We start from the raw sequence: 15,668 nt of genomic DNA on the forward strand, positions 1-15,668 counted from the left end.
TTGCCATGTTATGTGGTGCTGATGTGACATGCCAAGTTAGAATTTTAGCTTATTTGGCATGCCACATCAGCTTTCTAGTTACAGGAAATGTGTTTACCAATTAGTTTGATATTTTGATTACGTAGGGTTGAGTTTAATGATTTGGTAGGTGACAAAAAATTGATATAGTGACTTTTGTAAGATAAATATTTACTAGGAAAATCAGCCAAGAAATTTTGAATAGAGTGTATTAATAATGCTCGTATTAGTTATACATGTATTAATTATGCTGAAATTATTTTTTATCGACTGTTTGATTTGGTGTATTAAAAGTTATATACATTGCATAATTATTTTAGAAAATTATTTGTTTACAAAAATACCCTCCAAATTCTTTAGGAACAATTACATTAGTTTGGTCTATACATTTTGTGCCATTGCTGATCCAAGACGGCGTGTCCATGGAGCAATTGGCCTCACAAGAGAGGACGAGGAAGAGGAAGAGGAAGAGGAAGAGGAAGAATCCCACGATTGTAGAGAAAAGTACTTTAATTTTCAGAAAAGGAATTGTGATTTTTAGCATTTTTTTTGTTAAATATGATATTTTAATAGAAAGGATGATTAATTGAAAGAATTTAATATTAGAAAATGGGGTGGAAAAAAATTAGATAAGACAAATTTATCAGCCTGTATCTTATTTACATTAATGAAAAACAGGTAAAAAGAATTCTAATCAAGCATAAAATTTGAAGGGGTAATTTTATCTTTAACTAAGCTTTTGCATGTATTAATAACTTTGGTATTACTAATATCATAATTTGCTATGTATTAAATATACATAGAACAAGACCAAATATGATGGTATAACTAATGCTTTTAACAAATGTACCAAATAAAGTATTACTACAATATACAAAGCTAATGCATATATTATTTTTTCTAATACAATCTACGAACGACATCAAGAGTAAGAAGCTTAGCTCGTAGATTTAGCTCAACTTACTTAATTACTTGATCTTGTTTAAGGTCCAAGAATAAATTAAAAACCATCGATCTTAGACCCCTCGTTTATAGACTTTAATCACCATAACGTACAGATATAGTCAAAACGAACTTATACTCAATTCTCCTCCTTTATTCACTTATATTTATTTTTTCGCAGGACTTTTTTGGAACTGAAAAGTCAAGATCAGTCCCTTTATGTAATGAATATCTTTTTTTTTCTCCTTTAATTTGAAGCTCCTTTCATTAGAAAAAATAGGTATACTCCATTACTTGGCTAAGGGACCTCAGTAGAAGACACACAATGAATATGTCATTTAATGCAACTCACAAATGATGATATTGATTAAATATGAACAAAAGGATTCATTTATGATTCAATATTTGCTCATCTAGCTCCTACCTAGAAAATGACTAAATTTGAATGAAAAAACAATCATAACGGCCTCCTAATTAACTCTTGCAAAGTCTTGCTTATACAGGAATATACAAACTAAATAATTTCACCCTAATATCTAACAACTTGATCCTCAACCTGTTATTTTACAGTCTAAACTAAAAATACTCAATAAGTTACTTAATTTGCTTGCTAAGAAATATAAATAAAGAATGAAATTGATGGACATACAAGAATTGTCTTCACCAAATTTTTGAGGTAAATTGTTTGAGACACTGGTCAATACATATTTGGCTCAACTTCTATTGACCTTAACAAATTTTAGATGAGTTGAGTTATATATTACCTGTAATTTTATTTAACTAGCTCGTTCTGACTCGTGCAATCTTCATTCGTGCTAATTTGACACTCAAAAAATTGTATATACCTAATTAATTCTGAGCTAGAAAATCCATGAATGTGTAGTCGGTAACATGTTTCCTATCCTATTTACAGGTCTACTTTTACTTGTCCAAGGGTCAACCAGAAATTTACTTTACTATAGTTTGTTTAAATGTGAAAGCTAATTCCTTCTAGTAGTTAGCATGCATGTAGATCTTTTTAATTATAATTTACTATCTAAGGATAATGTAAGGACCGTCAGAAACAAAAAGTAATAATTAATTTATGATTAAAAAAAAAAATCTCCATAACTTTCCGAGCCTTTAAATCCAACCTAAGGAACCATAGTCACCGCCCTGCCATGGCTGTTCCTCGTTGTTTTGCATTTTACGACAAAACAACTAGAATTTCGCCCGATTCCCTTATTTTCGTGTGTTATAGCCCACGCTTTACAAGTGGGTCCGGGCCCCCGGACCTCGATCGCCTAAAATTATTACGGGCCATCAAATACAACCTAAGACAAATTCTTCTTTTCATATTTAAAATTTCAGATAATTATCCTTTCTACTAGCTATGCATGCACTTTGTTCCACAAAAGAAAAGAAATAATTCTGACTTAATTTCTTAATTATCTCATCTATGATGGCATCTTATCAGTATGGTAAGATTGATGAGATCCCTTCACCATTGACCGTATGTATTACTCATTAAAAGTCACCAATTATATTTTAGCTTTAGGAATGAAGAAACTCTTGGTATGAAATGCTTGCCCTTTAATAGGCCATATGCAGGTTGAACCCATAAACTTCGAATTAATCGAGCCAATAAATTTTCGATACGAAAGAAAATAAAAAGAATATTGGAAACTCCATAGATCCTACTAGGAAGGTGGTGAGGAAGGTCACAAAACAAAGATACACAAGAATTTGCAATGCTATATAGAAGCACACCAACCAAAAAGCAAACATACATTTTATCAAAGTCACCATCTCTAAAGTCTTTCTTAGGTCTTATTGGTTTGTTTTCTCAAGCACAATGAGCTCCAACTTCCTAGAAACAAGCAATTCTCAAAGAGGAAACCCTAGTTTTACTTCTCCTTTTCGTTACCCACATATGACTCAAGATTGTGGTTATAATTTTCAAGATTGGGATTTTAATAATTTTCAGGATTTTGAATCTTCTTCATTTCTTGATCAGCTGCTTGTTGATTATTCTCCTACCAATAACAACTTCAACACTTCTCTTTCAGAAAATCCCAACATGCAGGAAATAAGTAGTACCAATATTAATCGCTTGAAAGAGTAAGTGATCAAACTAGCTAAGAAGATCTTGGCTATAATTAGTGGTCATTCTATTTTTAATATTTTCATAATTCTTGGTATATTTTCTTTATGTAGTTTTTGATGTTTTTACAGAAAAGCCGAAGAGGGGAAAAAGAAAGAGAAGATGAATGAAAGACATGTACAAGCTATTGCTTTTAGAACAAAGACTCAACTTGAGATCTTGTATGATGGATATAAATGGAGAAAGTATGGGAAGAAGAAGGTGAAAAGTAACACAAATCTAAGGTAAATTCTAAATTATGAGCTCATGCATGCAAATTTTTCCAATATGATGATCAATACTCATGTAGATCTGTTGATTGTAATTCTATATATTTATTCTATCTTTGTTCGCTTTTACTTTTTTCAGAAATGTTAGAAGAAGATTTTCACATAAATCAAAAGGCATTTTTTTGTGTTAAAATCTATCGATTAAATCAGTCAAATTAACAAAAAGTAAGTAATAAGTTACTGATCTCAAACTTCAAAACGATACGAAAATACTTTTTTGTGGTCCTGGACATGATCATGCTCTAGATTTGACTGCCCTTGAGTTTCTTGCCTTTTGAAATGCATCTTTTTTGTCCTTACCAGGTAAACCTGTGTCTAAAAATGAGAAAATAAGAATCTCAAATAAATTGAGAGAATGATCATCCTCGCTGACCAAGTTATTAATTTACTATGTATTATGTATACCTTGAAGATTAGGGCCACTGCTATATATTACGGAGCTATAGAGTGGCTTCACTCGAAACTCCCTTCGTCGAAGAGTTATATGTCAAAATTAACAAGCAATACATGCGAATTTTGACCACAGTCTCAACTATACGCTTATGCTTCCCAATGGCGGATCTACGTTGATAGATCTGGGTGCTTCAGCACCCATTATATTTGGGGTACTACACTATTTATTTATATAGAGAAACTAATGATACACAAAAATATTATTGTTGAGCACCCATCTCTCTTCATGAACTTCAAACTAAAAGTAATTAAGCACCCATAATATAAAATTTTTGGATGCGCCACTGAGTCGCTTCCCCAGAACGATGGCAAAAAATTAAAAGAAGAAACAACGGCCCGGAAAAATTATGTAAAATATTTAACGTGGCTCGCGTGTATTATACGCGCTGGTTAAATCTGGTGTTGACATCTAGGGTGGTAATAAATCCACTTCAAACAAGTATAAAGAGATAATAGGTCTCTCGCAAAGTTAAGGTCGACGAAGTTACTAGGATTTCTCTCCGGTGTCTGCTAAGATGCTCCGATCTTTGGTTGACGCTATTATGTGAAAAAGACCCCAATTTTCTCAAAGATTAGAGATGTCACTGTCCATCACCTTACCTCACACGGGAGGCCCCGCGCCAAGTGATTCTCCCCCAAAAAACTCTCTGGCGTACCTTTGATCCATTGAGCGAGGGTCCTTCCACACGGGATTCCCGGATCACTATGACCGACACTGCGGTAACGAGCCGTAAGAAAGATGAGCAGAGCATTCCTTCTGCTGCCTTTATAGTAGTAGGATAAAATATCCATTTTCAAGGTATTTTATGTATTATGCATTTTACGTGTGTGAGTGTGTGTGTGTATATATATATATATATATATTGTCTTTGCTATTTGCTGGACTTAATTTTGTGGTTACCCAAGTATATTTCACAATCATAATTCTTGCTTTGTAATTGGTCAATTCGATATTCATTAAGTGCTACTTCATTAATATTGTTATTATTTGTTATCCGTTGTTCTTGCTACTCCTTGTGGCTAGTCATGTATGTTAGCTTTCTCTTGATGGTCGTTCTAAGCAGAAAATATGCCATATCTTCTGTTGCGCCACTAATTGATTTGCCTACCATCATCTCCTTTAAAGAAGCAAAACTTCAATAGAATATTAACTCCATCTTCAGATATCTCTATAATAGTCATCTCTATATAAGTAACATTTTACTATAAAATAAAATTTTAACCGATTTTTTATGTTATATTTTATCTTTTTATAATAATAACAATCATATTTATAATAATATACTCTTTGTACAATTATCCCTTAATAGCGGCCATCTTGATTTTTGGTAATATAACAACCATCTTTATAGAAATAAAATCTCTAAAATCATCAATAATAGGTCTAGGGATTTTGACAAAATATTTTAAAACTTTAATACACCAATTATGACAAAGAATAATACGTGAGTACATACTACCGTAATTAAAGATTTCATTCCTTTGAAAGATCTACACATATATTTCTATTTCATTGGAAAAAGGTTTTGGTCTATAGCGATCAAATAATATTTTAACGTCAAATGTTGTTATATGTGTATAACAGTCAATCGCAATAAAAATCAAAAAAATATTAGAAATGATGGAATTCCACATCAGTGATAGACGAGTTTCTTGAACTCTTTATATGGTTAGGGAAATCTTCAGCCTTTGATCTAGCTTTTGGGGTGAGTTAGGCCCAAAGTCCATTTAGCATGGGATCAGAGTCAGGCCCAGATATTGGGGCCCAAAAATAAATTATCCACGCTCCAATTGGCAGGCCCGGACATGCGAGAGGAGGAGGGGAGGGAAGGGGTGATGGAATCCCAAATCGGCGATGGATGGGTTTCTTGTACTTCTTCTATGGCTTGGACAATCATCACCCTTTGATCTAGCTTTTGGGGTTGAGTTAGACTCAAGACCTATTTAACAAGAACAAACACGACTCTTATAAAGAAGTTTGACTACATATGATTTCTTTGTTTTTTCATTACTTCCATTCATGTTGTGCCTCGTGGTATGGCAGTATCTGTACTGTTGAAAAGGTTTGCTAATAGGGATGTTCAAAAAAGTTGTTATTTTCGACTAAACCATAATTCCTAATCCTGTCCTTGCTTGTGATACTTTCACTAAAAAAAAATCTCTTTGTAATCCAATTATTTGAATAGACAAGCTTAACAGTAAAGTGTAAAAAGTAGTACGTAACTTGGTCTAGGAAAATAGGAGAGAAAAGCATGTTTCCTAAATATATATCCAATATGGTATTTAGACATGGAAAGACGTCACAACACTAGTGTAGAAAGAGTGTACTTTGATTTTGGCATATAAAAATAAATGAGTCAAAATAGTGTGAATTGTCATGGCATTACATACTTAAGGACACTAACACAAGTATGTACAATAGACTAGTTTGGATTTATGCTTGGTAGGGTGGTACATAAGCTATATTTCTGCTGAGAAGATTGACAGAAGAATATTGAGAGGGGAAATTCCCACTAGATATTCATGATAATAAGTCAGAGAAATTAAATCATACTATAACATGCAAAGAGAAGTCCTTCATTTGGTGGGTGCTTAATTAGAAAATAATAGATCAATCATGTATGTGAGAATAGTGGGAGCATATGTATTAATGCTGGTGTGAATTATGATAATTGAATTCATTAAAGTAAAACGAGACAGACCTATCACATGTAAGGAAGTTAGTAAAAAACATATTTACAATTCTCTCTGAATTACTATGGATTTAGTTGAAAAAAAATACAACAATATGAAGATGAAAATCTATATAGGTGATGGTAAATTAGTTGAGTTTAAGATTCTCTTTTGTCACACTTACATTAGGTCTAATGTTTAATCTAGTAAGACTCACATGTTAAAAAGTAGAGATGAGTGTCAGATTTAGAGAACCTCTATTTTCAAATAAGCATTAATTTGCTAAAAGACAAATTGTTTAGCATTAAATTGGTCTGTATATATAGAATATACTCATATAGTCGAATCCTCCAACTAGTTATATTTTTGGTTTCCTTCTTTAGCATCACAAATGAATCCTTTATTATAGTCTGAAATAAGTTCTACTGAAAACACATGTAGAAACAAAAAGAATCTTGATGTATTACTTCCCATGAAGTCACCGGATGAATTGTCGAGTAAATAGATCAGATCCAGACATGGTTGTTGCTTCGCGGCGATACAGACTCGACCCGCTCCTATCCACTCCGGGGTACCATAGCATGTTGGGAATAAGGGGGAATACTGGACGTAACCAGTCCCTTGGTTGGAGGCTGTGCCGCCCTACCTTTCGATCGATACACAACTGAGGAGGCCGATCACAAACGCTACAGGTGCGGGAACGATCCTGGTCAGGGAAGGCTAAGACGGCGCCTCGCATATGGATAGCATGAGGGCACTTATGCCCCGAAGGCGGGGCCTTATGGGGAAGGGGCAGCCCAATAGGGACAACACACCCTCCCCTTTATTTTCTTCTCTTTTTATTATTTCTTTCCATTATATTTAACCAAATACTAACAAAAGAATCACATGTACATATCAAGAGGGAGGACACACTAGGAAATGAACTAATGATATGTTTACTTATTGTGCAAAACTAAATAGGAATTACTACAAGTGTTCAAGTGGAGGGTGCAAGGTAAAGAAGAGGATAGAAAGAGATGCACATGACTCAAGCTATTTGATTACTACATATGAAGGCAGACATAACCATGAAAGCTCCTCTGTAGTTTACAACCATGAAATTCCACTCAGTTTTCTCAATGAATGTACACTACAAGCAATTCCCATTGGTCTTATTGATGAGACAGTCTCAACTTCACAAATTTTATAAGAAATAATTGGACATTATATTATACTTCTATTTCATTAGTATATCATGTGATCTAGTTATGTAACTTCTCGCAATTTACAACTAGCATATAACTGTAATGTCTTATAGCTGATCAGCCATGAGAAACATTGTTGTAAGTGTAAAAAGGTTTTAATCGATACTACTTATCATGTAAAACATACTTACCTGATAAGTAATATTTATTTGTTTAAAGTTTTTTCCTGCTTATGTGACCATGTCACATCATCGTATGAGAAACCTTGTTGTGATGTATGAATATTTTTAAGGGAATTTTACGCTGTATAGCTGCACGTTCAAAAGTAATATCTCTATAATATATATATATATATATATATATATATATATATATATATATATATATATATATATATATATATATATATATATATATATATATATAATTTATAACTGATTGACTAGCGAATACAAATATTTTTGGTCAAAGGTGTAACTTAATTTCCTCTTTTTTAATCGATACAATGAGAAAACGTTTTCGTACATTCTCTAAATATTAAGATTTAATTAGTGAAAAATAAATTAATCGAGTTCTGTTTAGTTCTAATATCAACTAAATCATCTATCTAGGATAACTGTACGTATGAAAAATAGAGATCAATCAAAATGTTATTAGAGTATTACATGTGATAAGATGATATCTTTCAAAATGAAATGCAAGATTTATAAAAAGATCGTACACCGGTCTATTATATATCTGAGTGAACGTTGGGTAAATGCTTATGTTATGGTAGAGGTGCAACCATACAAGAGTAAACAAAATTAGAAATGATCTCTTTCAACACAAAAGGCAAATACTACACATGAATGATAAATCAGAGAAAGTCGCTTGAGATGTCCGACGTCGACCTCCAAATATATACTAGTCTTTAGATATGAAACAATGTTGATAGAATGCGTTAAAAATGGATGAAGTAGAACTAAAATCATATAAAATAAAGTTGTTTCGAAGACCTAAACTATCTCTGAATCTGTCACGATCCAAAACCCACTATAGACCGTGATGACGCCCAACGTCGCCGTTAGGCAAGCCAACAGTGAACTATCACATTAGTTGTTTATTTTATTTCTTTCGAAATCATAAAGTTTATTAAGTGAAGAAACTTACACATTTAAAATTATGGGTACATATATAATTAGTAAGGCATAAAGATAAAAGGTGATAATAATGTGCAATTTCGTAATTGTCAACTAGAATATCCCAAAACTCAGTATCACAAGTGCATAATCATTTACTAAAGAGTACAATAATAATACAATATCTGTCTGAAATATAAATTAGACATGATAGAGTAAATAATACGATGAAGACTCTGTGGGCCTATGCGCAAGGGTCTACACTCAGCAGTTGCGCCTATGCGCAAGGGTGACCACCAAATAAACCTGTCAGATCCTTCACATTTAGTGCAGAAGTGTAGCATGAGTACGTAAATCAACGCGCACCCAGTAAGTATCTAGCCTAACCGGAGAAGTAGTGACGAGGGGTCGAGATCGACACTTACTAATAGTCTAATAAATCAGTATGATAAATCACAAACCGATATGTAGCGCAACCGTGATAATGAGGTAGAACAGCAGCTAGCATAATAATCCAACATTTCTTTCAACTATATAAATCTCTCAAACCTCCTACGCTATCTCAACAGATTAGAAATATCAAATACATTCTTAAACGAATAAGGAATACCATATAAATGCTATGTCTCAATAAAAGGGGAATCTCATAAATATCCGGACTGCTAGCGGTATCATGCACGATTATGCCGAGGTCGTACGGTCCCGATCAAGAGTGGTGTGTACACTGCCGAGGGTCGATCGACGCGAACCAGAGATGCATCTCACTATACTACCGAGGCATTCGGTCCGATCCACAAGAAAGGAAAGAGCTTATCAAATTACGAGACACATACTTACAATAGAGGTACATGAGCATAAAATGAATATAAACTTTACCGTTTCTCAAATAATTTGCCAACAACTCAAGGTGATAAGGCTCAACCTAATATATATTTCTAAATTGATTAAAATTATAAATTCAATTAATCAGGCTAGTAGATTGGGTTCATATAATTCTAATATTACATGATAGAGTGCTAAGTCAATCCGGACATAAATATGCTTTAGCTACGTACGGACTCTCGTTACTTCACGCGTACGCAACACCCACAACTAGTAGCACACAATAATTTTAATACCTACGGGTAGTTTTCCCCTCACAAAGTTAGACATGAGACTTACCTTACTCTGAAATACCATAACTGGCTCCAACGCCTCTTTAGCACCTCAAACCAAAGCCCAACGATCCGAAACTAGTCAAACAATCATGAAAACAAATAAGAATATACTCCAATACTCGTAGTTAATCAATTTATAATAATTTTTAACTCAACTTGAAAAGTCAACAAAGTCAACCCTCGGGCACACGTGCCCGGATTCCGAAAATATTCGAAGATAAACTTTACTCATAACATCACGAACTAAAATATATAACTTATTCCCAATTCCATGTCCAATTTCGTGGTCAAAATCCAAAATATCAAATTCCAGATTTTCTTCTAAAATCTCACAATTCTTCATAAAATTTCATACTTAAATCCACATATTAACCATGTATTCAACTCACAAGGTGTAGAAATCACTTACTTTAAGATTGATGAGGAAAATGGCGCTCCAAAATCGCCCAAAGTCGGCTCCTACGGAAGAAATGAGGTAAAAATTAGTCAAACCCCCGATTTTAAAATAACACTGCCCAGTCCGACCTTCTTCGCGAATGCGGCAAGGCCCTCATGTTTGCAAAGCGCTACCAGCTCTTACTCCCCAGCTCCTCTACGCGAACGCGAGACAGAGCCCGCGAACGTAAAGCTTTACGAGCCTGCCCATCACGAACGCGACTGACCAATCGCGAATGCGAAGACCAACTTCCCCTGCCAGGCCAGCTTCTCATACGCGAACGCGACCAGGCGTTCGCGAATGCGAAGCACCACTGCCTAACACTTCGCAAACACAAACTCCCTATCGTGAACGCGTAGAACAAAAGGCGCAAACTCAATTCCTTCCTCACGAATGTGTGAGACCCTTCGCGTTCGTGAAGAACAAAACCAGCACCAGCAACAGCAGCCAAACTTGGTCCGAAACCACCCCGAAACACACCCGAGGCCCCGTCCAATCACACCAATAAATCCCAAAATATAACACGAACCTGCTCGAGGCCTCAAATCGCACCAAACAACATCAAAGCTATGAATCGACGATCGAAACCTTCTTTCAACTTTCAAATATTCAAACTTCGACGAACGTGTCCGATTCATACTTAAATATTCCAGAATAATGCCAAACTTTACACACAAGTCATAAATCACGATATGAACCTATTCCAAGGCTCGGGACCCCAAACGGATATCGATAACACCAATGTCCACCTCAAACCAAACTTAAGAAATTCTAAAACCTTCAAAATGCCAACTTTTCATAATAAGCGCTGAAATGCTCATGGATCACCCGATACTCAACTCGAATATTCACTCAAGTCCGAAATCATCATACAAACCTATTGGAACCTTCAAATTCCGATTCCGAGGTCATTTATTCAAAAGTCAAAACTTGGTCAATTCTTCCAACTTAAAGCTTCTGAATTCAAAATTTTCCATCCGAATCAACTCCGAACTTTCCGAAATCGATTCCAACTAAGCGTACAAGTCACAAAATTTGAAGTGAAGCTACTCAAGGTCTCAAACTGCCGAACGACGTGCTAGAGCTCAAAATGACTGATCGGGTCGTTACAGAATCCATGCATCAGACTTGGCAAAAAATAAGCTCATTAGGAAGAAAAAAACCATATAAGTGATATGAAAGTTAGGGTTAAGGTCTGGTCATGTAGGTATGTATATTTAGTTCCAGTATTTACTATTAGAATCTTTTTATCTGGTTAGATACTTTTATGTCAATGAAAAATGTAGGAAACTTTTGTTGTTATTATTGTTGTTGTTGTTGTATTTTGTTGTTATTGTTGTTGTTGTTGTTCGTGAAGTTACACATTATTAACAATGTTAACCTTCTGAATTTATTCGACGTAAGATTATTCTTGAATTAATAATTTTAAGATTCAATAACTATATAAATGTATACTTTGACATATTTTTCTTCATCAAAAATGTTTGTCTTCCTTAACTTTTAATTTTTTTTTAATAGAACTATATAGTTGAGTATTTTTCCAAATTTTACTCTATTTTATATTTTTTGTCAATAAAAAAAGAGAAAGGAATTATGTACTAACTACAAACTGACGGTTACAGCAGGATTAGTAGTCTCTCGTCCAAAATCTAATAGTAGTACTTATCCACATTAAATATTAACATCTAATTAAAATATTACCTAAAGAGTTCAACCAATCAATGTGAAAATGCATATCACTTAATTATATTATGATCTAGTGGATTGAATAACCTTTTTTTTTTAGTGCCAACAAAGTGTATGTATTCTTGGTTAATAAAAATACAAGTATAGGCTTGTGGACACGATTCTTTCGTGAAGCGCTCAAATGTTCAATTTAAACCAAGAGGGTTTTCAAATTTTTCCAACTCAATTCACCAATTAAATGATAAAAATAATCATAGATTCAGGTAATTTAATCAATATTGAGTTAAGAACACTTACCCCATTGTTTTCTCTGAAAATCACCCAAAATCGCCTCAAATTCGAGCTCCAAATCGTCAAAAACTGAAAATGGGAAGAACTTAAACTCACTGCCCAGGCTTTTCTTCTTCGCGAACGCGGTCAGTGCCTCGTGTTCGCGAAGCACAAAATATCTCCCGTCCAAATTCCTCCTTCACGAATGCGACATCACCCTCGCGTTTACGAAGCACAAACTGCCTTTGCCTCAATGCCTTCTACGTGAACGCGTTCAACCCATCGCGAATGCGATGCTTCGTTCCCCCTCACTACGGGAACGCGACACCCCCTACGCGAACGCGTACACCAATTACCTGGGGTCCTCAACTGCTTCCTCTCTTCTTCGTGAACGCGTAACACCTCTCGCGTTCGCGATGCACACCCAGTCCACCCTTCGCGAACGCGTGTTTCTCTTCGCGAACGCGAAGAGCAAATATTGCCAGCCTCTCAGTTCCTCTTCACGAACGCGATGAAGGAAACCAGATGGTGCATCAGAAAAATTCCAGCAGAGTTCCAAGTCTAAAATCCAACCCGTTAACCATCTGAAACTCACCCGAGCCCCTCGGGACCTCGACCAAATATACCAACAAGTTCTAAAACATCATACAGGCCTAGTCAAATCCTCAAATGACCTCAAACAACGCTAAAACCATGAATTACACCCCAATTCAAGCCTAATAAATTTTGAAATTTTTAATTTCTACAAACGACTCCGGAACCTATCAAATCATGTCCGATTATCCTCAAATTTTGCACACAAGTCATAAATGACATAACAGAGGTATTCCAATTTTCAAAATCGAATTCCGACCCCGATATCAAAAAGTCAACCCCGCGGTCAAACTTCTTAAAAATTAAACTTTCGGCATTTCAAGCATAATTCCTCTTCGGACTTCCAAATAATATTTTAGACACGCTCCTAAGCCCAAAAGCACCATACGGAGCTATTGGAATCATTAAAATTTAAATATGAGGTCGTTTACATATAGGTCCATATCAGATCCACTTTTCTAACTTAAAATTTTTAATTGTGAGACTAAGTGTCTCATTTGACTCCGAGTTCCTTCCGGAACCAAACCAACTAACCTGATAAGTCATAAATCAATTGCAAGAAATAAATTGAGCAGTAAATGGGGGAACGGGGTTATAATATTCAAAATGACCGTCTGAGTCGTTACATTCTCCCCCTCTTAAACAAACGTTCGTCCTCGAATGGGTTTAGAATAATACCTGGAGTCTCAAATAAGTGTGGATATTTGTTCTGCATCTCCTGCTCAGTCTTCAAAGTAGCTTCTCCGACTGGCTGGCCTCTCCACTGCACCTTCACTAATGCTATGTTCTTTGACCTCAGCTTTCGAACCAGCCGGTCTAAAATAGCCACCGGCTCCACATCATAAGTCAAATTACCGTCCAGCTATACTGTACTGAAATCCAGAATGTTAGACGGATCCCCGACATACTTTCGGAGCATGGATACATGGAACACTGGATGAACACCTGATAGACTAGGTGGCAAAGCAAGTTCATAAGCCACCTCCCCAATTTTCTTAAGTATCTCAAAAGGCCCAATATACTGAGGGCTCAACTTGCCCTTTTTCCCGAACCTCAACACACCCTTCATGGGCAAAATCTTGAGCAGAACCTTCTCCCCAACCATGTGAACAACATCACGAACCTTCCTGCCGGCCTAACTCTTCTGTCTAGACTGTGCTGTGCGAAGACGTTCTTGAATAACTTTGACCTTCTCTAAAGCATCCTGAACCAAGTCAGTACTCAATAGCTTAACCTCACCCGGCTCAAACCAACCCACCGGATACCGACACCGTCTCCCATATAAAACTTCATACGGAGCCATCTGAATGCTTGACTGTTAGCTATTATTGTAAGCAAACTCTGCGAGTGGCAGAAATTGATCCCAAGAACCCCCAAAATCAATGACACAAGCGCGCAGCATATCCTTCAATATCTGAATAGTGCGCTCCGACTATCCGTCCGTCTGAGGGTGAAATGATGTACTCAACTGAACTTGTGTGCCCAATTCTCGCTGCACTGCCCTCCAAAACTGTGAGGTAAACTGCGTACCCTGATCTAAAATAATGGACACCGGCACACCGTGTAGGCGAACAATCTCGCGAATATAAATCCCAGCCAACCGCTCCGAAGAATAATTAGTACCGACTGGAATAAAATGCGCAGATTTGGTCAACCGATCTACTATCACCCAAACAACATCAAACTTTCTCAAAGTCCGTGGGAGTCCAACTACGAAGTCCATGGTAATACGCTCCCACTTCCACTCCGGAATTTCAAGTCTTTGTAGTAATCTGCCTAGTCTCTAGTGCTCGTACTTTACCTGTTGAGAATTTAAACACCGAGATACAAAACTAACTATATCTTTCTTCATCCGCCTCCACCAATAGTGCTGCCTCAAATCCTGATACATCTTTGCGGTGCCTGGATGAATAGAGTACCCCGAACTGTGAGCTTTGTGGAGGATCAGCTCATGCAAACCACCTACATTAGGCACACATAGCCTCTTATGCATCTGTAATACACCGTCATCTGCAATAGTGACTTCCTTGGCATCACCATGTTGAACCGTGTCCTTAAGAACAAGCAGATGTGGATCATCACACTGACGCTCTCTAATGCGATCATATAAGAAAGACCGAGAAACCACATAGGCCAAAACTCGATCCGGCTCGAAAATATCCAATCTAAAAAACTAATTAGCCAAGGCCTGAACCTTCAAGGCTAAAGGCCTCTCTTCTACTGGTAAGTATGCTAAGCTGCCCAAACTCTCTGCCTTACGACTCTAGGCATCGGCCACCACATTGGCCTTTCCGGGATGATAGAGAATGTTGGTATCATAATCCTTAAGCAAATCCAACCACCTTCGCTGCCGCAAGTTAAGATCCTTCTGTTTAAACAAATATTGTAGACTCTGATGATCGGTATACACCTCACACTGGACACCTCTGAAAATCACCCAAAATCGCCTCAAATCCGAGCTCCAAATCGTCAAATCCCATTTTTAGAACTTAAACTCACTGCCTAGGCTTTTCCTCTTCGCGAATGCGGTCAGTGCCTCGCGTTCACGAAGCACAAAATATCTCCCGTCCAAATTCCTCCTTCAGGAACGCGACATCACCCTCGCGTTTGCGGAGCACAAAATGCCTCTACCTCAATGCCTTCTACGCGAACGCGTTCAACCCATCGCGAATGCGATGCTTCGTTCCCCCTCACTACTCGAACGCGACACCCCATACGCGAA

At 36.4% G+C, this 15,668-nt stretch overlaps 1 protein-coding gene across 1 annotated transcript; it reads left to right on the forward strand.

Moving 5' to 3' along the window:
• Positions 1 to 2,586: 2,586 nt before the first annotated feature.
• Positions 2,587 to 7,827, forward strand: LOC104107811 (probable WRKY transcription factor 51). Its single transcript, XM_070192186.1, has 3 exons — positions 2,587 to 3,060; positions 3,175 to 3,327; positions 7,462 to 7,827. The coding sequence occupies exons 1-3, from the start codon at positions 2,795 to 2,797 to the stop codon at positions 7,688 to 7,690; spliced, it is 648 nt and encodes a 215-aa protein (XP_070048287.1). The 5' UTR covers positions 2,587 to 2,794; the 3' UTR covers positions 7,691 to 7,827.
• Positions 7,828 to 15,668: the final 7,841 nt, after the last annotated feature.

The sequence above is a fragment of the Nicotiana tomentosiformis genome, chromosome 12, assembly GCF_000390325.3.
Source record: "Nicotiana tomentosiformis chromosome 12, ASM39032v3, whole genome shotgun sequence".
In the NCBI taxonomy this organism is placed as follows: domain Eukaryota; kingdom Viridiplantae; phylum Streptophyta; class Magnoliopsida; order Solanales; family Solanaceae; genus Nicotiana; species Nicotiana tomentosiformis.